The sequence below is a fragment of the Astyanax mexicanus genome, chromosome 11 (genome assembly GCF_023375975.1).
Source record: "Astyanax mexicanus isolate ESR-SI-001 chromosome 11, AstMex3_surface, whole genome shotgun sequence".
NCBI lineage: Eukaryota > Metazoa > Chordata > Actinopteri > Characiformes > Acestrorhamphidae > Astyanax > Astyanax mexicanus.
The window spans coordinates 32,397,888-32,423,729 of record NC_064418.1 but is presented as its reverse complement, the minus strand read 5'-3'; the positions used below and the strand labels follow the sequence as shown (position 1 = coordinate 32,423,729).

General features: G+C 37.9%; 1 protein-coding gene across 7 annotated transcripts in view; it reads right to left on the bottom strand.

Moving 5' to 3' along the window:
* osbpl6 (oxysterol binding protein-like 6) overlaps positions 1–25,842 on the bottom strand; it is a 104,280-nt gene that overhangs the window by 65,481 nt on the left and 12,957 nt on the right. For all 7 annotated transcript variants that reach the window (XM_022680322.2, XM_022680323.2, XM_022680327.2 and 4 more), the window contains exon 2: positions 10,853–11,187. In XM_022680322.2, coding sequence (XP_022536043.1) covers positions 10,853–10,993 — 141 coding nt within the window. In that variant the 5' untranslated portion in view covers positions 10,994–11,187. The remainder of the gene's footprint in view (positions 1–10,852; positions 11,188–25,842) is intronic.

Sequence of the window (25,842 nt, the reverse complement as noted above, 5' to 3'; positions counted from 1 at the left end):
TTAGAGGGAGCAAAATTGGCCCTGCTCCCTCTGGGTGGGTAGATGGCGCTCTCTCCCCACATCACTCTTATGGTGATGTCTGCAGCACAGGGCGTCTGTGAGCTGATGTACCGGAGCCGAGCCGCTGCACTGTCCTCCAAGCACGCTGGCTGCTCGGTGATGCTGCATCAGCAGCAGCTCAAAAAGAAGCGGTGGCTGGCTTCACATGTGTCGGAGGAAGCATGTGCTAGTCTTCACCCCCCTGGTGTGTTGGGGCATTACTAGTGATAGGGGGAGTCCTAATGGTTGGGTAATTGGCCGTGTAAATTGGGGAGAAAATGGGAAAAATTAGAAATAAAATTATATATATTAAAAAAAAATGTATACTTAAGTTGTGTTTTTTTTAATGTTTGCATAATAAATATGTTTCATATTCTGTAGCTGCAACATGCTCACTGATTCTTTCATATAATCAGTTTGAGAGGTCAAGCAAACTCTATAGTACTTAACCCATTCTCTTTATTCATGATAAAATTCAAATGATTTATATTCCATTTACTTTTGACACAGGAATAAGCTGAGACAGAGAGAGATACAGGCAAAATAAATGGAAGAAGAGGAGCTATGACAAGAATGAGTATATTAGTTTTCTACCTCTGACACACACACACACACACACACACACACACACACACACACAGCAGCCGGAGCCTCGTTTTTTCCTCCAGGCTAATGTAAGAATGCATGCAAATGCACCAAATGCTCTTCACATTCATTCCAGTAGAGACCTCGTTATTTCCTCCTTCAGAGAAAGATAAAGGAGAACACAGACTGCTTCTCATGTGAGATACACTCTTCAGATGTGAACAAATGATGCTGCTCAACAAAGCCGAGGGACTGGAGAGAGGGCAGCAGGCTTTCAAAGCAGAGGAACTAAATGTCAAGCAGAGTGTTGCATTGCTTTGGATTGCACATGTGTGTCATTGAGTGGTCTGACTAATTATTAGAAAATAAAACCTCATTAGCTTTCTAAGTTTACTCGCCGCAGGAAACAGATTTATGTGTTCTGTTCTCTAGACATTCAGTCCGCCTGCCTGGCAATACAAACGGCTGGGAAGAAAATGTGCTGCGCTGAATGGGTAAGTGGACTCATTAAGGCGAGGAGTCTTGTATTTATTGCATGTCAAACAAGTCAAATATGCGGTTATTTGCTAAAATGTCAGTGTGCTTTATTGCCACTGCGGTCTCCCAGCAATAAGTTAAAGCTGCCCTTTCAGCTTTTAATTTGCCAGTAATACCATCAGCTCCTCACATCACTGGAGAAGTCAAGCAATTTTCAAGAGGGAAATGTCAGTATACAATACTGTATATACAGCTTTTGAAAAAAATAAGAGACCATTTAAAAATTATGTTGATTTTACCAAATTGAAAACCTCTGGAATAAAATAAAGAGGAAGATGAGTGATCACAAGCCATCAAACCAAACTGAACTGCTTGATTTTTTTGCACTGGGAGTAAAGGCATAAAGTTATCCAAAAACAGTGTGTAAGACTGGTGGAGGAGAACATGCCAAGATGCATGAAAACTGTGGATAAAAAACAGGCTTATTCCAACAAATATAGATTTCTGAACTCTTAAAACTTTATGAATATGAACTTGTGTTCTTTGCATTATTATATTATATTAGGTTTGAATGCTCTGCATATTTTTGTTATTTCATCCACTTCTCATTTTCTGCAAATAAATGCTTTATATGACAAATTTTTTATTTGGAATTTGGGAGAACTGTTGTCTGTAGTTTATAGAATAAAACAACAATGTTCATTTTACTCAAACATAAACCTATAAATAGCAAAATCTGAGGAACTGAAGTGGTTTCTTAATTTTTTTCAGAGCTGTATAATCAAAACTATTGGAAACTAATTTCTTCTGAAATCAGACGTATTAAAAAGGGTTATCAGGATATTGTTGGAGTAACTACAGTCTCTAGAGTCCAGGGAAGGCTTTAGATTTAGAGTAGATGTGAAGCATTTCTGTGAGAATTTGGTAATAGTTTTCTGTGTATCTACTGTGAATAATTATATTCTATTGACAATATTTATCTACAGGATCTAGACAGGCTATGTGTGTGCATTTGCACATCTAAGTCACTTTAAATCAGTGCAGGAACCTTCAAACGCACACCAGGCCTATTTATGTTGACTGATTCAATACACCGTGTCATTTTATTATCAGATCAAAAAGAAGGGCAGGATTTAGCAGATGTTTCCTGTAATAATGTATTATGGTTAGATAATTAATTGCTCAATATTACAGATAAGTCAGAAGACTTGGAGGCAGCTCTGGAGCTCAGGAACTCTTTTCAACCCCAGATAAACTACCGCCAAGTAGTCAGAATAATGATGATAAATTTCAAAGCAGTGCTTCCAAGTCTATTTAATTTAATCTAATCTGTCGTAGTCCAATATTAGTTTACATGCTTCAAAGTAATACGTTCTACAACTACAAGCATCAGTATCAACAGACAACACAATCAACATCACACTACGGATGTCAGCGTCCTCCCAGCCAACAGATCAGTGAGCTGAATGCACTCAGTCACCCTCTGCTGAAACAGGGTTTATTGAACAGAGGAAGCACAGAGCCAGAGGCCAGTTTGGCTGAAGACTACAGAGGCAGATTGAGAGCCATTCAGTGTGGAGGAGCTGCACACAACAAAACATCAATAGAGCGCTTCATTAAAGAGCGCTCTCGCCAAAAACAATAAGCACGCGCACTTTATTTAGACCCAGAGGTTGATTTCACCACAATTTAACTGATGATCATCACAACAGCACAACAAAATTCATTGTTGAGTTAATAGACTGAGAATACAATGAAAGCTATATCTGTATCTGAGATTTTATTCTGTGATGCTGTGTGAATGCAGTCTAGGCTTTGCTTTGTCAAAGTAAACTTTATCATCATGATCATTCATTTTGTTATCAAAATTAAGCCGTTATTTCTTAAACAACTATATTTCTTATATTTCTTAATATCTAGTGCATGGCCAAATCATATAGTAGTATTTGATTGCCAAAATAAAAAAAATGTCTTAAAAATGCAAAAATGTCTTATATATTATATATATATATAATATACAGTATATATTGATAGAATCCCGGTAGAATCCCGCAACTTCTGGGAGATTTCTTGTCATTCCCTTTGAGAGCCAGGTGCACTCAAACTTTTTTAATGGTGCAGCGCATCTTAGCAGAAACGTTTAATTTTTGGAAACAGCAACATTATTTTATTTTCTATTCTGTTTATTGTTGATGTAAATGTTGGGTTCGTGTCCGTGTTTGTGTGGAGGGTTGGTGTAAAGGGCAGAGGTGTATACGCGTGTCGCACCTACGCAACAATGGCCGTCTGATTGTTGACTGTTGTCAGGGTTCATTACAGTCAGTGGCGCACCTGGCAAGTTTTCCATTGCCAAGATAGCAATACATCAGAAATGTATCTGAACACACCTTACTTCCAGACCACCATGTCCAACAATGTAGATATATATTTATAAGCTCCGTTGCTGTTTAAACAATGCAGGCGCAAGATAGACTGTTAGTCTGTTAGTGCAGTTTAAAGTAGCAAAGCAGCAACCGTAGGGCTTATAGACTATATATTTTTACAAAATATGTTGAGCAGAGGCACATTTACTAATGTTTTTGAGTTGCCTTGATTTCAAATACTTGGCCTAATTTATTATGTTTTTTACAGTGTAGACTACAAAGTCATTAAGCAGATGACACTATAGAGACTAGACAGTAAACAATGAATAAAAAACAGCTACTGGTTTTTAACAGTAGTGACTAATGACAGACTGCTGTGTCTAATCCACTTGTACTAGCACAACGAACATTAACACAACAACACCATGTCAGTGTCACTGCAGTGCTGAGAATGACCCACCACCCAAATAACAGCTGCTCTGTGGTGGTCTCTCCTGTGGTGTTCCGACTATTGAAGAACAGGGTGAAAGGAGAATAATAAAGTATTTAGAAAAACAGAAGGACTACAATCTGTTCTTACAAATCATATTAAACTACAACATATGAACAGTGGAGCTGTAAATATAGATAAGGGGTAGATCAACAAAGAGGTGGTCATAATGTTATGCTTGACCTATGTGTTTATCCACAAACAAAGCTATATATACACATGAAAAATGCACAGTTCATACACTGCTATGAGTGAACTCAGGTGTGTGTATGTGGGACTCCAAGGAAAGGACAAACGCCCCTGTGGGACTGAAGAACAAATGGAGTCTATAAATACAAACATAACACTAACAATCCCATAATGGCCCCTGTCTCGTCAACTGAGCTTGAATTTACACAGGTCTGTATACAACAGGGAGAAGAGTCCGAGACCAGCACACGGCCAGCAATGGACCCACTCTCAGCAGCTGGCTGACAGTCAAACCCGTGAGTTAGTGTTAACTCACGGTCGACCTAAAAGCAGGCTGATAACAGTGAGTCATGACTGACTGCTGCCAGCAGAGTGATGCAACTAGTGCACGACAGGGAGCCGAATGAAAAATTCATCACACAGAGAGGATGCTGGGAAATGCCTCACAGCATTTCCCATACTGAGAGAGAAAGAGAGACAGAGCAGTCTGGAGGCTTATCACTCAATGCCTCACTCCATCTCACTCTTTCTCTCTCTCACACAAATTGTTGTTTAGTGGAGGCCATTTACCTGCTGAGGTTCTAAGGGTCTGCAGGAAACTGTGCATTTTGTTGTTTATTTATTTATTTATTTATTATTTATTTCATTTATGTTGAAGATTTAACCTCCATTGAGGTGAAAAGATGCAAAGAACTTTCATTTGGGTTTGAAAGGGAGTTTAAAAAAAAATTACACTTTAATACTGCTTGGCATCAGCAGCCGGAGTCCGAGAGAGAACAATTGGCCGGTTGGTATTAGTCCTCTTCCTCCTAGTGCTGGGGGCATTACTCATGATGGGGGAGTTCTAATGAGTGGGAGAGGAGTAATTAGTCTTCCAAATTGAGAAGAAAATGGGATAAACTTAGAAATATATGACTTAAAAAAAAGTTGGGGCTTCAGAATTATATGCAAATCAAATGCATGCTGACAAAATTAAGTTTGTTTATACAATGTTTTATTAATTACGTTACAAAAAAGTTTAAGAGCTCAGAAATCAATATTTGGTGGAATGACCCTGGTTTTTACACAGTTTTCATGCATCTTGGCATGTTCTCCTCCAGCAGTTTTACACAATGCTTTTGCATAACTTTATGCCACTCCTGGTGCAAAAATTTAAGCAGTTCAGCTTGGTTTGCTTGCTTCTGATCATCCATCTTCCTCTTGATTATATTCCAGAAGTTTTCAATTTGGTAAAATCAAGTAAAAAAAAGCAAACATCATCATTATTGGTCTATTTCAGATGTAAGTCGCAAAAATGTTTTTTTTTTTTTTATTGGCAACCCAAATATACGGAATTTAAAGATTACGGCTGAACACAGGCCAACTCACAACTCAAGGTTTTGAATCTGATCTCGATCTTAAGCAGACAGAACTTATTTTAATATCCAACCCTAATACACAAATACACTGCCACACTGGCACCTTTAAATTAGCATGTGCGAGTGCATCTTCCCTGCCATCTTTCTCATTTGCTTCAGTGGGTGCAGTTACCCTAGAGTGGCACAGCACAGAATTCGTGGAAAGATGGTAGAGTGAGCAGGCTGCGACTCTGAGTGCACGTCAGTTGTGTTAACACTGCAGCGCTTCAGGGAAACTAGGAGACACTACTGAAAGGTTTTTGCACAGGATCTCCACAGCTCTCTCAATGATTAATGGCACTCCAGGCTACACATCACACACGAGGTTCCATCAGTACAGTAGTTATGGAGAAATCATTGGCTGTAGTACTTTCAAATAAATCTCGTTTGACAGATGCAGTGAAAAGGGTACAAATATTGCGCCAGACTGTTTGCTGTAAATATGATGGATTCAGAGCAGCAGGGTGGAGAGGAAGAGGAGGATTCATAAGATTCAAACTACTCCTTCTGACTCTGTTCAGAGTTTATTTTGTGTATAAAGGCCCACGTATACTTTACTTTTATTTCCTTATTTTCTCTAAAAGTAGAGAACTTTATTATTCTATGTTATAATATTGTTTAAAACATTAAAGTTGTATTATGCAAGATCTTTCTTGCTTCTGGAATCCCCCCCACAAACAGAAAGTGTCATTTGCACTTTTTTTGCAAACTGAATGAAACTAAAAGTGGTAAAATATGTGAAATGAGGTGGTAGAGTAATCCTACAGAATTCCATACATATATGACTTGGGTCACACAGTTTTTTGAAGTGCTGTCTGGAGCTCCCCCCCCCCCCCCCCCCCCCAATGTTACATAGCGCAATTGGCTTCCCCAAAGCTACATAGTGCAGTTAGCAGTTAAAATATGGTAATATTTTATTGAGTAAGTTTGGCATAAAAGTGGTTTGGACCTCAAGGTTCAGTAGAAGTGCAAACATAAGACAAACACAGGTTTGTTTTGTTTAATTTAAACAGATTGAAGTAAATAGGCACAAACAAAAGGGAGAAAAAGAAGAAAGGGCAGGGGGGACAAACAAGACTATAGTTAACATAGCAACACACCTAAATTCACTCCAGTTGCCTCAATACCATGAAAATACAACAGCTTACATCTTAAGGTTACCAGGTGGCATGGGCACTTACCCTAGGGATTTACCTTAATTGAGTGCACAATATATTTTCTGTGCGACTACACGCACCAAATCATGCCCCCATACAGTGAAGGTTATACCCCTAGTTAGCAGCCTTCTGAGGCAGGAATGACAATTCTAGAGATCCTATTATCTTCATTACAAGTCAGTAAAGCATTACAAAGATTCTGAGTCTGTTATTTTTTATGGTAAAATTACTAGTTAGTGTTTAGTTTAAACTGTTAATATTACATATTAAGATACTCTATTTAGAAAGAGAGTAAACCTCAACTATGTTTGGTGGGCTTGTGTTCTTATCTACTCAGAGAAAGAGAAAGAACTCAGCAAAAGATTTCCCCTCTGACAGTGAGGCAGCAGCTGTGTGATGAGCACCACTCCAAAGACAGACAGAAATAATGAGGGCTTCCCCTCTTCCAGGGTGTCTGAAGCACACTGAGGCTGTTTACACCTCGCTTTAACGAGTAAACAAGCCCAGGACATGCTGTGATCAGATTACTATCGGATCACTCGAACCACATTCGGAGGAGGCCAGAGATGTAGATCATCTACACTTAAACCAAGGATAAGTGTGAGGAGTTTTCTGTATATGGATATACACGGGTACCAATATTACTGCTTTTTTTTGCAAATTAATGCAAAGATATTATCTGCATTTACTAAATTAAAGGTTGCAATGTAGTTTTGACTAAATGAGATATTATCCTATGGAACAGGTTTATGAGGCTTTTGGTAACTTTACTATAAAGGACCTGCTTCCAGGCCTGGTAAGATAAATTAGCTGCGTTCTCTTATTCCCTCAGAAGGTAGGCTGCATTTCTAGGCTGTATACCAAGGGTTCTTTGCTCTGGAACAGCTTTCTATGACACAGCAGCCAGCAAACACAGCCTAAAGGCACTGGATTATAAGGCAACTATCAATAAACGCCTGCTTTCTGGTCTATTTTTATAGATAAGGTGCACCGAATTATAAACCGCTGGGTAGTGGGGGAATAACTAAGTAAAGCTAAGCTAAGCAAACAAAACTGTTATTCTTAAAAAAAAGCATTTTCTCTTAAAGTCAAACAAGTGCTGGATGTTAATCTACACAGATTTCTTTCCTGAAAACGTTTTAGTTGGGTGAATAAACCACTGCTGTTTATTTACAGTAAGTAAATGCCACCCGACAGTGCTACACTGAGGAACACTGAGTGTTCAGGTAAACCAGAGCGCTATTAGCTAGCGTGTCTCTCCCACGTAGCTTGTTTTAACACAGCAAACGCACAGGTTACAGACCAATATTCTCGCCTCTGAATAGCGCAAGAGCTAGCGTTTAGTGCAGTTAGCGGCTACTGCTAATGCTGCTTCAGCAGTGCTAGCCGAGGTTAGCAGCAGGCTACAGGCCGGTAATATTCGCCTCTGAACATTGAAAAAGCTAGCGCTAGCACGGTTAGCAGCAAATGCTAATTCCGCTCCAGCCTCTAAACTACTGAAACAACCTGACTGGTAAAATTCCTACATAAGGCACACTGATGATTTTGGGGGAAATTAAAGGATTTTTAGTGCTTTACAGTGCGAAAAATAAAATAAATATTATACACATGCAAGCATGCATGCAATAATGGCTTAGATGTAGTACACTGTCAGGATATAAGGTCATACATAACTGCATATTATATGTAATAGATAGATATATAGAAAGTGCAAAGAGTATATAAAAAATAAATAAATAAATAGATTAAATAAAAACAAACAAATAAATTAATTAATAAATTAATTAATAAAAATAATAAGAATAATAGATATACCATATAATAATATTGCTAGTAAATAATATGTACAAATTAAGCCCCACAAATAGAACACACATTCCAATTCTGATATTACAATTCTTAATAAGATTTTAAGAAATAATGTAAAACATCAGGAAAATGTAAATACTGTACCTATTTTTGCAATCATGGAAATCATGAAAAAAATCTATATATTTTTTTAAAATAGCAGTGTAAAAATAATTGATTTCCAGTCATTTCAGAGCATTTGTATTGGTCCATTCATCATGACATTTTGACACAATGTAAATACAACTGCCAGATTCACACAGTCAATAAATGAAAATGGCAACAATGGAGACAAAAGGTTTTTGCTGAACAGTGACAATAAACAACCTAGTACTGCAGTAGCACACACACACACACACACAGGCAATAATGTGGGCACTTTTATTGACCACATATCCTCTCCACCCCAACAGCAGCAGTATTGATCACTATTCATCTGCATAATCTATTGTAAGTCATTATTTTGGATGAAAGGAAGTTTCTTCCACGAGAACCTTCTCTGTTCTGATCATTCCCAGCATGTAGAGCCAGGGGTTAAAGGCTCTCTCTCATCAGCTCGCTAAAGCCCTTCAAAGAAATTCCTCCATCATACAAATGAGAAGAAGGGGTCACAGAGAGCCAGAGATGGAAAAGGAGAAGGAGAGAAAGAAAGAGAAGAAGGGGGTGGAGAGAGAAAAGACAACATAGCCTATGATGGGGCAGCACATGCAAACGCCCAGTCTCTCTTTCTCTCTCCTCCCCCCATACATTTTTAACATGCTCACTTCGGGACAGCGTGAGCGCTAGGAACAGAGATTCCAGACAGTGTCTGCTAGGTGATCTGCTCTGGTTAAGTGGGACACATAGTCTTAGACAGAGTTTGTGCCATTAGAGACTTTGACTTAGACTTCCTTTATTGTCGTTCTTAATACACTCCTGTATGCAGAACGAAAAAGATAAATAAATATATACATATATACATACATACATATAAAGCATGTAAGAGAGCCATATTTGTTACTGTACAAATTTTATTAATACAAAAATGTAAAAAAGTACCAGAACTAGAAATGCACAAATGTAAAAATCCTAGGTGATGCTGATAAACTGATATCTGAGTCTAAAGACTATACCAAAAACTGACTTAACGTAATTAATTACTTAATTTAGGGCCACTCCATGTTTGTGTTTCCACAATTTTAAAAGGGGCGAGCCCAGAGAGCATGCACATGCTGAAGGATCTACAGTTAATCTTTATTAAACACAAGTTAATCATATCATCTTCTGTCTCTTTGTTTTCTTTTCACAATAAAATATTTAAGAAATGTTTCAGGGTTATATTTGGAGACATCTGTAAATGAGAACTGGTGTGAAATATATTAACATGCATCCTGTTAAACATAATGCATATGGCTCAAGGGCAATACTAAAATACAGTAAAATAAATAAATACACATCAACATAATTGACAGAGTTTTTCTATTAGCAGTTATTTTCTATTAGCAATTTTATTGAGTTCTGTTATTATTATTGCTTGCTGTACAGCACAAGCACTTTAATGCATAAAAGCCCTGACTGCTTGTGTCAATTTATTTGAAAAATTAATCAGATTAATCCCAATGGTATTCTGGGAATAATCATGATTAATCTGACTTGTTTATAAGGGGTTAATAATGCATTCTTAAACCTAAACACAAGAATCAATGTGAGATTGGCAGCTGACTGTGACAGAGAGAGAGTTAGTAAGTTTTATGAAATGTTATCTATATTTCAGCATCAATAGTAAACCTAAAAAGTAACCTTCTTTTTTTAATAATTTCATTTAATTTTTTTCTCCTCAATTTACACAGTTAATTACCCAACCCACGTATTAGGATTCCCCCTATCACAAGTGATGTCCCAACACCAGGAGGGTGAAGACTAGCACATGCCTCCTCTGATACATGTGAAGTCAGCCACCGCCTCTTTTCAAGCAAAGGAAAGCGCAGCAACTCAGTTCTGATACATCAGCTCACAGACGCAGTTTGCTGATCAACATCACCCTTTGGAGTGATGTGGGGAGACAGCAACATCTACCCACCCAGAGAGAGAACAAGGCCAATTGTGCTCTCTCGGGGCTCCGGTAGCCGATGGCAAGCTACATAAACAGGATTCGAAACCTAGCTACCTTTTTAACTCAGCAGTAGCAACACTATGTTTTCATCATTAACTAAAACTGCTAATACGTCACCAGAATCTGTACATATTAATTTGTGCAAAATAAACTTTAAAACTGAAACTGTTTCAAAATGAAACAAGACAAGGCACCTGAACACGGCTCGTTCTTACCTGTCTGCTGTCCCTCTGGGAGGAAGAGGAGGAGGAGGCACTCTTGTGGGTGGGCGTTGAGGTCTTATGGACGGGTGTGGCACATCTCTCCTCCATGCTGGCGGCACGGCCCTGGTGCCCACGTGAATGGTGATGTGACATGGTCACGAAGGCAGAGCTCTTTCACTTTATTCACTCTGTCTTATTCTCACTCTCTCTTTCTCTCTTTCTTCCACTCGCTGTCTCTTCGTCTCTCTCTCTCTCTCTCTCCTCACGGTCTTCTCTCACCACTGATAATCAACATGACCAGAGAAAGCTGCCTTTAAACGGAGTCAGCAGATCTCACAGCTTCTCACCTGAAACACAAAGAGGGGAAACACAAGGGAGGACACTTAGTTAACGGTTTGCACAAAATAAAAAACTTACAGCGCAATGAGTGGGGAGGGGACAACATATTAGAATAAATGCTATTAGTGAGCTCCTGCTACCATTCGTGATAAACTGAATATGGTCGTTCTAAAAAAAAGAGGCTCTGGTAGGTTTCCACAGGAGTTTTTTGGCCATGACAGCTTTGTGTGTGGTGCTGCTAATGACGCTGATACAAGAGTTACTGCAGACATGGAGAAATCAGAATTGCAAACTCAGTGTAACATTTAGCAGCTTAAGAATGAATAAATATAAAATACAAAAAAGTTTGAGAATAAATACAAAATTAGAAGATTGGATGTAAAAAATATTTTTTGATGTAGTGCAGTCTACAAGAAATCAGTTTTCATCCATTTTTCCAATTTTAGTTGGTTTATCTCTGCCTCTCACAATCAGAATTTCAATAATAAAAAAAAGAATCTTTTTCTCATTTTCTGTTTTTTCCATTTTTGTATTTTGCAAGTCAGATTATAACATCAAATATATGTTACAAGACATAAAAATTAACAAATCAATTTTTCTTGAAATTATGTTTGTGAAATGCTGAAATGAGGAACTAAATAATTGAAAAATTGAATGAAAAAACATTTAATCTTCACTAAACTTAACTTCTATTTTCAATTTAAGCTTGATACAGTCAGTAAATTAAACTGTTACACTGACCCCATCTGCAAAAATCATTCAAAATCCACTAAAAAAGAGACTGCATCACAATCCACAGTTTACAAGTAGTATGAATGGTACCATCATGGTGAGCTCCAAAAGTATAATTTTTGAGTGAAAAACACTTTAAACAACTGCACACATTGCTTGGCCAACCCACAGTCAGACCTCAAGATGTATAAAGATGTCTCCAAAAGTCCTAAAGTGTCATAAATGGACTCTTCATCTGGACTACAGCTGATGTCAAAGTACAGTATCTACCATCAGAAAAAACTAAAGAGATTTTTTGTGGAGGTGTTCAAAAAGGAAACACTCGCTGCCAAAAAAAAAAAAAGTTCAAGGCAAGATCAGAAGCTTATCCTGCAGAAACATTTTGTTCCTTTACTTTTATGCCTGAAGTGCAAATGTACAGAGTAGAATTCTAATTTAACCCCCAGCCTGATAAGAGGGTAAATGAGGTAAAGGCAAATCGGTTGTAAGGAATAATTGCATGCTTAAAGTACACTCAAAGCAAAAAAAAAAAGCCTCAAAATGGTGTTGTTGGGACTAAATGAAACTTTATACATGTAATAATGATAAAACTGATATATTTAAGTACCGTAATAACAATATTAGAGAATATATTGGAGACAATATTTGAGAAAACTGTACAATAAAACACGAGTATGCTTTTGTGTGGCTCTAGCCTGGATACAAGATAAGATAAGACGGTTTGGTATAAAAGCATACAGGTTCCATAAGGCATCCTGCGGCACATTAGCCCAGAAATGTTGAAGCTGGGGCTCTAGATCCTTCTCACTCACTCATACACAAACTGCTGAAGCTGGTATCCCAGCTGGTCTAATAAATGCTTGATTGGTGATACATCTGGCAACCAGAAGGCCAAAGAAGTGTTGATATCTGGCAGAGACATTCCTGGAAACCAGTGAGCATAATCCTGCTGAAAAACGACCGCTAGAGGTCCTGCGATGAGAAGCAACACATGTTGCAGCAGGATGGAATGCACATATCACTGAGCTGTTAGTCTCCCTTATATCACCATTAGTGGTGAAAGGCTGTTGTATGCAATGGCTCCTCAGATTATCACACTAGTAACTGGGGCATCGTGTCACTCCACAGCAAAAGAAAGTCTGCAGGCCTTCATATTCAAACCTGACCGTCTTTGGATTTAAGGGCATTTTCACACCAGCACTATTTGGTCCAGTTAAAATGGACTCTGGTTTGTTTGAACTTTTTAGTGCGGTTTAATTGAGCAGGTGTGAAAACAGTACTCGCATTCAGGTTCGGATTAAAAGAACTGGAATGAGAACAGCTAGAGGAGGTGATCTCGGTTCAGTCCCAAACAAACTCTGGAGCAACCCAATTATTGAATACACTCCTTTTATTTAAGCTAAACTGCTGATAAGGCACAGTTTAATCTGATATATTAGCCAGATCATGCTAAATATCACAGCTTTAAACAAACACAGTCTCTGCTCCATGCTGTTTACATGCGCAGTCTGTGCTGTCTTCACTACTTGCAGTCGCACGATTCTGTTTACTACGTATACATCTGCACTATACATTCTATTAAAAACACTCTGAACTGGTGAAAACACTTATTAAACGGAGTCGTGTGGCTGCGAGTAGTGCACGCAGCACAGACCATGCTTGCATGGAACAGAGCCAGTGTTTATTCATAGCTGTGGTATTTAGCGTTAGTATTAAAGCAGTTTCACACTGCACAGATATACGCACCGGAACACAGAATCTTCTTGCTATATTTACTTTCTTGCTCGTGCATCAGACAGCTCTGACCAATCAGAGGAGACAATGTGCTTGTGTGGTTTATTGGTGCATATTTTGGTGCGCTTAGGTTTATGCTTGTGTGAAACCAAAGAAACCAAAAAGAGGGAGAAACGCTTCAAATAAACAAACTCATCAACTGATTCGGACCAGAGAAACAAACTACAGGTGTGAAAACGCCCTTAACAGAACCTTGATTTGGCAACAACGATAATATATTTCCACCATTACAAACTGAGCCTATGGTCGATGACTGACAGACAGCCTAAATGGTGGGCAATTCATTGAAATGATTGAATTCTGCTCACTCAGGCCCCTTCTCAATTTCACTGAAGCTCAATTTCATATCTAGCAGTCAGCAATCTCTCGCCAAGAGGTACACTACCCAAAAGAAGCCTCTGTGAAACATTTAAAAGGGCATTGTTCTAAGTAATTTTACATTTTACACCTCTTGTGACAAAACCCTGTGGTTATTCAGACCACAGCTGTAACCATTTACATATCTGCCATGTAAGATTCATGACTACATCTCGAGTTTTGCAGCAACCTGAATTTGTTTTGTTCTGTTTTTTTGTTAAAGACTGTCCATCCATGTAAAACTGATGCTTGTGCTGGCTCAAACACATTGCCAGCATAAGGAGGCCCTCTGTATCAGATGTCAGTGTAAGCTCTGAGCTTACAGAGCTGGCTGAGAATTCACTCATCACTGTTTCACTCTCCAACAGTAGCGCAGAGAGACTTCCAGAGTATGTGTCATTTTGGGTGCCTGTAAATCTCGGGTGCCTATACAAGCCTCATTTATTCGGACGACAGCAGACACATTCTCGCAGAGCTTGAACAGCCAGACTATGAACTCTCTACTCAAGCATTCCACTGTCGGAGACTTTGCCTTCTGTTTTCTCTGAGCCACGAAGCCCAGGCAAATAGCTTTATGCAAAATTTACAACCACTGGCCATTTTAATGGCCCAAACCACTTTGCAAAACACTTCTATGCTCTATGCAAAAAAAAAGTCACATGCATAATACTATATAAAATATTTACAAAAAGTAATGTAACATCACAATTCAAATTATATAAGTAATTTAATGGTTCTACTAATACTACATTATTAGGGGAAAAAAGGACCATGACAGCATATGACCAGTGTGGACTGCACTGTGCAGTATCACATGAGCCACAGAGAGACATGAGCCACAGCAGACACTAAATAACACATTTATGGCCTCAGTAAACCTAAACACAATTGACCAAGTCAATGGAAAAAGTGACACAATCTAGTGAGTAGTCCTTCACCCTTTTTGTCCCATAGTAGGAAATGCATATGTTTGGAAAGAACTAAAAAATAGCATCAATTCACTAGCTATCTAGCAAAGGCTGAGAAATGCTATTTGTATGAACAGAGCCTCCTTAAATGTACAACACTGTTAATACAAAATGCTTGAAACTTCTACACAAAAGTGCTTCAATGAAAAATTATGAGATTAAATCCATTATTTTCCAGAGCTGCCCGAAAGTCCATTAATTTTTTTTAATCCAATCTAAAAACAATCAATTAACATTTACAGTGGCGTAAAAAAGTATTTGCACCCTACATATTTCTTTTATTTTTTTGTCATACTTATATTTTTTCATAACCAAACACTTGCACTTTGCTTTTGAAATGTTTTAAATGTACCAATCTACCAATGAGGTGTGGAGCTACTTTGAGCCTAAATAATGGTGCAAAAAGCGATTTATCTGCAGGGGCAAGTGGATGCCCTGAAGCACCCGTTGTAAAGAGTGCTGGCCAAAAAGCACAAAAAACTGGATCTCAGAAAGCTGCGGGAGAGCAAAGGTGGTGCTATACAACAAAGTTTAGTACTCTTAATCATATTTTACTATACCAAAAGTCAATTTTACACTGGGTTCTCCTTTAACTGAAGCAAGTTAGACCTGCAGTTTTTTTAATATTGTTCTTGGTTTTTGTGAGTGACCTCCTGGATGAGTTGTCCATGCCCTTAATTTTGGTCGACCGGCCACTCTTGGGAAGGTTAACCATTGTTCCATGTTTTCTCCATTTGTGAACAGAATGGGATTTGTGAATCCCAAAGCCTTATGTTGACTATGATATGATATGACTTTGTAATCTTTTCCAGACTGACAGATGATCAATGACTGTTCTCTTATCTGTTTGTGAATTTCTTCAGTTTGGGGCAGAATTTATTGCTTTTATCCTGCTTCTAAAAGTGTGATTAATCACAGTCAATTTATGGCGGCAAACACCTTTCCACAAAGGGCCAGACTGGTTTGGAAAGTTTGTTCCCTTAATAAGTGAAATCATCATTTAAAAAGTGCTTTTTATATTTACTCAGGTGATTACTTGTCTGATAATAAAGTTTGTTTGATAATGTAAGAACATGTAAGTATGATAAAAATGCAAAAACAAAAGAAATCTGTAAGGGGGCAAATAATCTTTCACATCACTGTACCTCTGCTGTGCATCACCAATGATTAGTTGCAAATCTGCAGTATAATGCAAAATGTATACAATGTACACAACATCTTAAAGGGGCAGTCTCTTCCATAGTGTGAATTGCTTTTTTAGCTTGATTTTAACATTATGTAATCTATACCACTTTTACCTTACCTAAATATATGGAATTATTCTACACACCAGGGGTCGGAAAATATGGCCCTGAAATAATACCACAATATTTTTTGTGGCATATGTTTTTGCGAATATGATATTCTTGGCAATATGACAAAACTTAACTTTTCAAATTAATTTTAAGAAATACTGCAAAAAAAAAAAACAATAATAAAGTATGAATAGTATAAATATAAGTTCCATACAATTAGTAGAAACGAATCAATCGATAAACATTTGGCTGTTTTGTGAACAGCGACTTACCAAGACCAATAGTATAAAACAAAATAAAAAAAAATGACAAAGTAATATGCAGCACATTTATCGCATGCATATAAACAGAAAAAAAAATTGAAGTAAAAACAGTAAATATTAAAACTGCTTTCAGAATTATAGCTATTATCATAATATGTAACATTTTTTTTAGTGTGTCAAATTTTACAATACTTTATGACTTTATGTTGGGCATGTTACTTTGAAAAAGTAATTAGTTATAGTTACTAGTTACTTCTCCAAAAAAGTAACTGAGTTACTAACGGAGTTACTCCACTATAAAAGTAATTAGTTACCAGTAAAAGTAACTATTGCGTTACTTTTGTGTTACTCACCCCCGTAACCCCCACCCCGTAAAGCTGGTTAACCAGCATGATCAAAAATCTAAATTTCATTTTATATTTCATTTACTACATAATTTGTTTAACTTATTATATACCTTTTAAACAGCTACATATACGGCTTTACCAACAAATAAAAATAGCATGTATGAGCCATGTTAGCCTAGCATCTCCCAGCCATTGTAAACATAAAGCAGAATTTAACATTCCAAGCATGCCTTGGCTTAATAACTACATTCAGAGTAAATTATGAATCATGTTCATTTAATTTTTGCAAAACAATTCCTTTAATTCCTCTAATTATCTAATATATTATTTAGCGGCATTGTCATTAGCTGCTTCTGTTCGCTTTTTCTACTTACTTCCTGACAGTGTGCTGAAGTGAAACTGCCCACAAAAAGAGGAAATTGTACCAGATAGTTCACCACAGTCTAGGAAAAACACGAAACCGTGGCAGGCGAGGTAATGCATACACGCAAAATCCCTGAGTCATCCTGAGACTCTCGTAGTCTTTAAACACATGCAGACATCACACACACTAGAGCTTCTGGTTTCTCTAGTTTGGATGTTGCTCACACATCAGGTGGATGCAAGACAGGATATGACAGAACTAAAACTCTGTATTAAGAGCCTCCCCATATGAGACAGTGGAATTGTTTTTAATCATTTACTGTCAGAAACACAGTCTGCTCTCTTCAGTCTCCTTACTGTTCTCTAAAGTCTGATGCAGTTTCTAAGAAATGCGCTCAAGCATTCAAATATGGTGTTGTGGGAAAGGCAAGCCCAGAAATGGTATTCCTAGGCCAGTGGTTCTCAAACTGTGGTACTTGTGTCACTGATGGCACTTCAAGCATCCCAAAATGACCGCAGAAAACGCACTAAAATATTACATTTGAAATCTATTAACTTTCAACTGTAATTTCTTTTTATACCATTACATTTGTTTGTGTTCATTGCTTAACCAATCAGACCGTGGATGTAAGCTCACACTTCAGTTCTTCACTCATAACTACAATACTATAAGTATTAATTAATTAATTAATTAATTATTAATTAATTAAGTCATTAAGAGTCATATAGGTCCCAAAACAGAAAACAGAACCATGTGAAACTCCACAAAAGGGGTGCAAGAAAATATTCAGCTCTGGAAAAAATATGAGACCAACTAAAAATGAAGAGTTTTTTTGATTTTACTAAATTGAAAACCTCTGGAATATAATCAAGAGGAAGATGGATGATCACAAGCCATCAAACCAAGCTGAACTGCTTGATTTTTTTTTCCACCAGGAGTAAAGGCATAAAGTTATCCAAAAGCAGTGTGTAAGACTGGTGGAGGAGAACCAAGACATGCCAAGATGCATGAAAACTGTGATTAAAAAACAGGGCTACTCCACCAAATATTAAAACTTTATAATATGAACTTGTTTTCTTTGCATTATTTGAGGTCTGAAAGCTCTGCATCTTTATATTGTTATTTTAGCAATTTCTCATTCTCAGCAAATAAATGCAAATAAATGACAATATTTTTATTTGGAATCTGGGAGAAATGTTGTCTGTAGTTTATAGAATAAAACAACAATGTTCATTTTACTCAAACACATACCTATAAATAGCAAAAACAGAGAAACTGATTTAGAAACTGAAGTGGTCTCTTAATTTTTTCCAGACGTTTAGTTTAGTTTTTTATTTAATACATTTGATTGGATAAAAAGTTACTTTTAGTACGTTTACTCAGATTTTATGCATATGATGGTGTGTTTTTATATTATGTCAGAACTACAGCAACTTGTAAAAGCCGTGTAAATTTACAGTGCAGGGTCACTAAGTGCTGAGGAGGTACGTATTAGTCACCAACAGTCTGCTGACTCAGAAACTGCAGAGCTCCAAACCTCCGCTGGCAGTGAAATCAGCACAGAAACTGTGTGCAAGAAGCTTCACATGCCATGGCTTTTAATGCCCATCAAGCCGCCTAGATAGCTGACTAGCAAGCCTACATACACCCTCAAGACATCACCACTGGATTCTGGAGCAGCTGAAACATGTTCTACTGTAAATGCTTGGTAAATGCTAGGAGAATACCTGATTAGATGCACTGTGCAAATTACAGAAGGAGGAGGAGGGATAATGCTGTACTTTAGGGGCTGAACTTTACCTGTATGCTTCCAACTTTGTGCAAACAGTTTGGGGAAGGCTCTTTTCTGTACTAGTGCACAAGTTAGGTACATAAATACATGGTTGGGTGAATTTGGTGTAGCAGATTTGCTTGCACAAAGCCTTGATCTGAAAACCAATAAACTCCTTTTGGATGAAAGAAAACGAAGGTCTCCAAAATATTGTAGAACGTTATTCCAGAATAGCTTTCCAGAAGCTTATATTAATGCTTATAGTGACAATATGGTCAAAATGTCTTTTTTTTCTAATATTGATATGAATAAAATAAAAACTACAGACAAACTCTCAAGAATGCCCATGGCATATGAAAAAAATAATCTGCCAATTTATGTAATGCACCCTGTAATGGTTATGCAGTGTATAATGTGTATTGAAACATTGAAAATGTGCTTAAAAATAATTTAATCTTTATTGAAATATTTTATACACTGATACTAAATCATATGCATTTTAATTTTAGTTTGACTACTTTCATAACCTTCTAGAAATTAATGTTACATTCCTCTGTAATGCTATCCTGGGGGCTTCAGTTCCAACTTTTACACTAACAATGTTTATGTATCTGTATCTCCCCATACTGTACAGTGTGTAGACCTACAAAAAATATCAGATTTTGGTGCATCCCTACATATAATTTGAGAATATTTTTTTGTCCCAATAATGCCTTTTAAGGCACTTTATAATAAGCATGAATATATAATACCTGGTCAAAAAAGTCACCACCTGGATTTAACTAAGTAAATGATGTGTGGTTGATGCTGCTGCTGGTCTGCAGATTTAGGTTCAGCAACAGTATGTACTCAAAGAATGAGGTCAGCTGACTCCCTGAATGTACTGACTATAGACCAGGTTATTCCATCAATAGATTTTTTCTTCCTTGATGGCTCGGGTATATTCCAAGATGACAGTGCCAGGATTCATGGGCTGGAATTGTGAAAAAGTGGTTTAGGGAGCATGAGATCATCATTTTCACACATGGATTGTTCACCACAGAGTCCAGACCTTAACCCTATTGAGAATCTTTGGGATGTGCTGGAGAAGACTTTGCGCAGCGGTCAGACTCTACTAATGAAAAATAAATGCAACAACAATGCCACAGTGTGTGACGCAATCAAAGATAAAGGCAGTTCAACAAACTATTAGTGTGTGTGACCTTTTTTTTTTTGGTCAGGCAGTGACTTTGCTGTATTTTCAGTATTTCATCCTAACTGCACAGCCCTCATTTCCACACACGCAGCGTAAGCCTAGAGGAAGCTAATTCTCTCCATGTTATAATGATTAACTACAATAATTTCACAGGAAACCCCACTGAGTTGGTTATTATAGGTGCAGATAATGAGGGCAGTAAATCAGAGCAGCTTAAGTAGTCTCTGCGCAGGCGTTATAGACAGTGTAACCACAAGCAATTAGTAACTGGTTACTTAGAAGTGTGGATCAACACAGCCCATCATAGCAGCCAACAAAATGAAATCCAATGCACATACTTGATTGAAATGTATATCGTCGCTTTCCAATGAAAAACACTTATCTCCAAAACAGCAACTTTACAGGGGAGAGAAAAAACCTTGTAAACTTTCAATGGAAGTCAATGTAAAACGAGTTTATTTTAGGTAATTTGGAAGAGTTTCTATTGGTCCGTTCATCAAGAAATTTTGGCACAGTGTAAGGGACAGTTTGTCTGTTCAAATTGTGTAGTAAACTAAAAATTGACAAAAATGGAGATAAGTGTTTTTCATTGGACAGCGACGATATGCAATTTCTAAAAATATTTTGCTATAATGAACCCCGCCTACACGATGCGGGAAGGGGAACTGTGATTATGTTGCTTGGGGTACAGTTCAGAACAGCTTGAGACGGTTCTCAAGCCAGTTCCTTCCCTCCGCAGCTAGGTGAGTAATGAAGATAAGGGTGGTGATGGGGTGAAGGCGGGCGTGAGGTCGAAAGCCACGAAGGTGAGGAGCACCTGGGAGGTATATATAGGACCAGGGGGAGGAGCTCGGGGAACTTGAGGCGTGGTTCATATCCCAACATTTTTTAAATTCTTAACAACACATAAATAAATCATATTACATCAACATGATTATGTCTGTTTACTAAATCTCAAAAAGTATACATACTGCTGATAAAATATTAAAATTGCAATAAAAAAAAGATAAAAAAGAGAGGGTTGCGAGTGCTTGCATGTCTTCTCTGCAGCAGTATTGATTTATCATGCAGGGAGGATCAGGACCCTGTCCAGCTTAATTAGACCCAAAGGAGCTTTCACACACTAAGAAGGAAGGCTCACATTACCTTCACACACTCACTTTAAACGGCTAGAACCGTTTCAGGGTTTTTTGCTTTATGGGAACTCCTCTATGCATGTTCTGCAAAGCACCATCATGAATGGCTTCATCTTCGGCCAAGCATGGGGAAGCGACTGTTCAATTCATTCTCTTGTAAACTGTTGGCTGTGAACAAGGCCACAGTATAAAAAATGTGCTGACAACAGCAGCTAGAAAGGCTGGGTACTGTTCAACATGATCAGATAACAATATCAGATAGCCTCATTCATAAATGATGCTTCTTCAATAGCTTATTTTAAACATTTAAAAAGACATTTTATACAGTTAGAAAGCAGTGAACCCTGTGTAATTATATGTATTTCTACACTGACTGCCAATAAAATGTGGTCTAATTGTTATCTAAATCAGTTTTAGCAAAAAATCTTAACAACATATTTTTACTGGGCACATTGATTAAACACATATAGTGCAGGCTAGGGGTGTGCCATATATCGTATCGTACGCAATAATATTGCAAACATTTTTTTATATTGTTAAGAAAATTATACCCCGAAATATCGTGCCATATCACCAACCCCAAATTATCACATCAGGGTATTACTTTTTGCTGTTTTTAGCAAAAGAAAAATGACACCATTCTCATTTCCCATTATATATCTACTAGAGACAGATTATATCTGTCCAGAATCATTTATTTTACGTTAATCCTGGATATATGGAGATAGTGGATTATTATTAGTATCATGACATTTTGAATCATTGACTTTTGTAACAAATCTGATTTTATAATATCTCAGTTAGGGGTAGGCCTGGACAATATTTCGATATCGGTATTTATCGCGATAAGAAATGTTTCAATAACGGTGATATCCTTTTTGTGGCATATCGATATGTATTATTCACAGACAGGCGTTTTTTAGCGGTGTCAGTTCACAGCAGCATTGAACACAATCAGACTCCGTAGCCAGGCTAGGTCAGTGCGTGATGACGCAATCATACAGGCACGTAGCCAGATAGGCTAGGCTAGGCTAGGCTAGACCTGGGTCGAGTCGGCTCCGCTCCGCACCTAAAATCTCCCGCGATGAAGCGAAACCGACCCTAACCGAGCGGATCTCGGCTGCGCTCCTCTCCGCTCCTCTCCGGTCCGGTCCGCACCTAAAAATCTCCGCTCCGCACCTAAAATCTCCCGCGATGAATCGAAACCGACCCTAACCGAGCTGATCTCGGCTGCGCTCCGCTCCTCTCCGGTCCGGTCCACACTTAAAAATCTCAGCTCCGCTCCGCACCTAAAGTCTCCCGCGATGAAGCGAAACTGACCCAAACCGTGGGAGATTATAGGTGCGGTTCTGAGAGCAGCTGAGATCCGCACCTATAATCTCCCACGGTGAAGCGAAACCGACCCTAACCCGCTAAAGCCGTTAAGCGCAGGACATTTTAGATGCAGACTGAGCGCACCTGACGCTTCCACAAGTGATTAAACAGAATAAATAATTGAGGGATTCGGGTCTAATTCAGTGGTTCGGCGTTCAAAGGTCTGATAAACTTCAGACTTCAGCTTGCTCCAAATTGTTCTGGAGAGTGGAGCCGACTAGCAACAGTAATACATCTGTTCCTCCACCTCAAGCAGTTTCACTACACACAATATCTTCCTTATTCTGGCTAAAACACTTTTGTAGTTTATGTTGTATCTAAGTTATTTATAGTTGATATAGGTTTGTTTATTTGACAGGGATATCATGTTCCCTTTATGTATATAAAGGCTTTTTGTATTCCTTATCCTGGTTGAAGCACTTTTGTTTTGATCTGTTAAATATGTTTACAAAAAATAAGAAGCTCTGCCTCTGTTGTAATGTAAAGTTATTTATATTGGTAATATGTATATAGGTTATAGGTTTGTGTGTGACAGGGATGTCATGTTTTTATTTTGCTACATGCAAATGAAAGTGAGCATTGATTTATTCTGATCATTTTTTATTTATAAAGTATTATATAGTTTTTGTGAGAGGAGGCTTTAAAGACTTAAATTAAAATTTCAGACATTAGTGTACAGATTTCCATTGCAGGGATTCTTAGCCGTTTTTTTGAGGCCTTCAAAGTATTTATATCGATATCGAAATTATATCGTATCGACCGAAATTAAGGAACATATCGTGATATAAATTTTGGCCATATCGTCCAGCACTAGTTAGGGGTGTGCCATATAAAATCACATGCAATAATAAAATTTATATTTTAATTTTGTTGTAGTAGTGTATTCGTTTTTTGTCACGAAAATACCATGAAATATCGTGATATTATTTTAGGGCCATATCGCCGACCCCTAGTGAAGGCTAGAAAATGTAAGTGAACCTAAGATCTATTTTACCTAAGATCTAATTGGAAAACAGTGTTTTGTTTTAGCAGATGAGATGGGAAGTGTGAATTCTGTTCTTTCCAAGTGTAGTGAACCATGCCTTATTTTCATTTTCAAAAGCCAATCCTGAAAAAAGAGAGAAGTAACAATGGTAACAGCAAAAGACCTACAGAAGACTCTAAAAATGGCAAAAACCTAAAGTAGTTTGTTGTTTGTCCGCTGCTGGAAGCATGGTGGAGGAAGTTTCATGGTCTGGATGCCTGCTGATCTTTACAAAAACAGTGAACTCAAACGGATATACACTGCACGGCCAAAGAAAAGGTCACACACTCTAATACTTTGTTGGACTGCCGTTAGCTTTAATTACATTAACTCTTCACTTAGATCTTGTGGCATTATTGATGATGGTAGAGTCTGACTGCTGTGCAAAGCCGTCTCCATCCAGCACATCCCAAAGATTCTCAATGAGGTTAAAGTCTGGACTCTGTGGTGAACAATCCATGTGTGAAAATGATGATCTCATGCTCCCTGAATCACTCTTTCACAATTCCAGCCCCATGAATCCTGGCACTGTCATCTTGGTATATGTCCGTGTCATCAGGGAAGAAAAAATCCATTGATGGAATAACCTGGTCTATATTCAGTATATTCAGGTAGTCCTCATTCTTTCAGCACATACTGTTGCTGAACCTAAACCCGACCAACTGCAGCATCAACCTCACATCATTTACTTACTTAAATCCAGGTGGCAACTTTTATTTTGGCCAGGAAGTGTATGTCAAAACATTTTATAGGAGAATGTAAGGGTAGCAGTTCATGATCTTAAGCGGAGCAGATGCTGGGTGCATCAACCCCATTACAATACTCTGGCATGACCTCGCTCTGCAACATTGGTGGAGGTGATGGCGGCAAGTTATTAAATTCAAGAGATAACTTATTTTTTCTAGCCTGCACTGTGAAGGTTTATACAATGTGTTCTAAAAAACTGATATTGAACATATTTGTGTGTTATCAGTATTTTTATACTGTGTTAGTCCATAATTAGTAGTTTTTAGACATTTTTTGGCAATCAAAGCAGATATCCAGGTAACTTCAAAGAGTCAGATTTACAGTTTATATTTCTGGTGAGTGAAATGACTAGTTTCCTGCTTGGCACAGGCCTCTACTTCTCACCTGTATCGTGCTACTCTCCTTGCAGCTGGTGCCTGTGCTAATTAAGTGTAGCTGCTTAGCAGAACACTGTCTTTAGTAAGCTGAATTGAGTGTGGCAGGTTAGGCGCCGCACATTAACACACTTACAGTCTTTCAGCAGCTGCTGTGATGATGACAAAGTGTTTTAGGCTAAAGTGAATTTATGTCTCTATTTGGCATTATCCCAATCCTAAGCTATTTCCACTGCTCCTAAACTCTCCCTTTCTAAATGACCAACTAAAAATATATTCTTTATACTACTTCTGATTCTTAAATATCCCAATACTTAAAGTGGCTGTCCGTATTATTTTGTTTCTAAACTGAAAACCGAAGCACTTCTCAATAGAGACGAGACAAAATATTGTGTTTAATGGTACCAGTGTGCTGGAACGACCATCCCTGCTAAGCCTAATATTAACATTCATTCTAAAAACTGGGGTGTCAGGTCACTTTTGCGGGAGTTCTTCTGGCCACGTAACGCGTCTTTACGTACTTACGTCACATGTACAGCTTCTAAAGGAGGACCCGGCTCAGTTATACTAACACGAGCAACTGGTGGAGCAATGGAGACTTCAGAAGGGGAAACTCAGATCTCAGTAAGCTCATTCACTCATAGTAAAAACCAAAAAAAAAAACGAAGGAGTGAAGTTTCTGACTAAGCGCTCGCTCTCTCTCTGACTGAACATAACCTGGAATCGGATTCATCCCCTCTGAAAGGAGGCCGTATCACAGCATGAACGTTATCTTTGTGCACCACCAATTCAGAAAATGTTGGGACAAGAAGGGAAATGCACTAAAAAGTATAACCTCATGATATTTCTAGTTGTTTGCTGAACATAATTTAATTAAGTTAACATACATCATCTTCCTTGGCCATAACTAATCGTAATAATT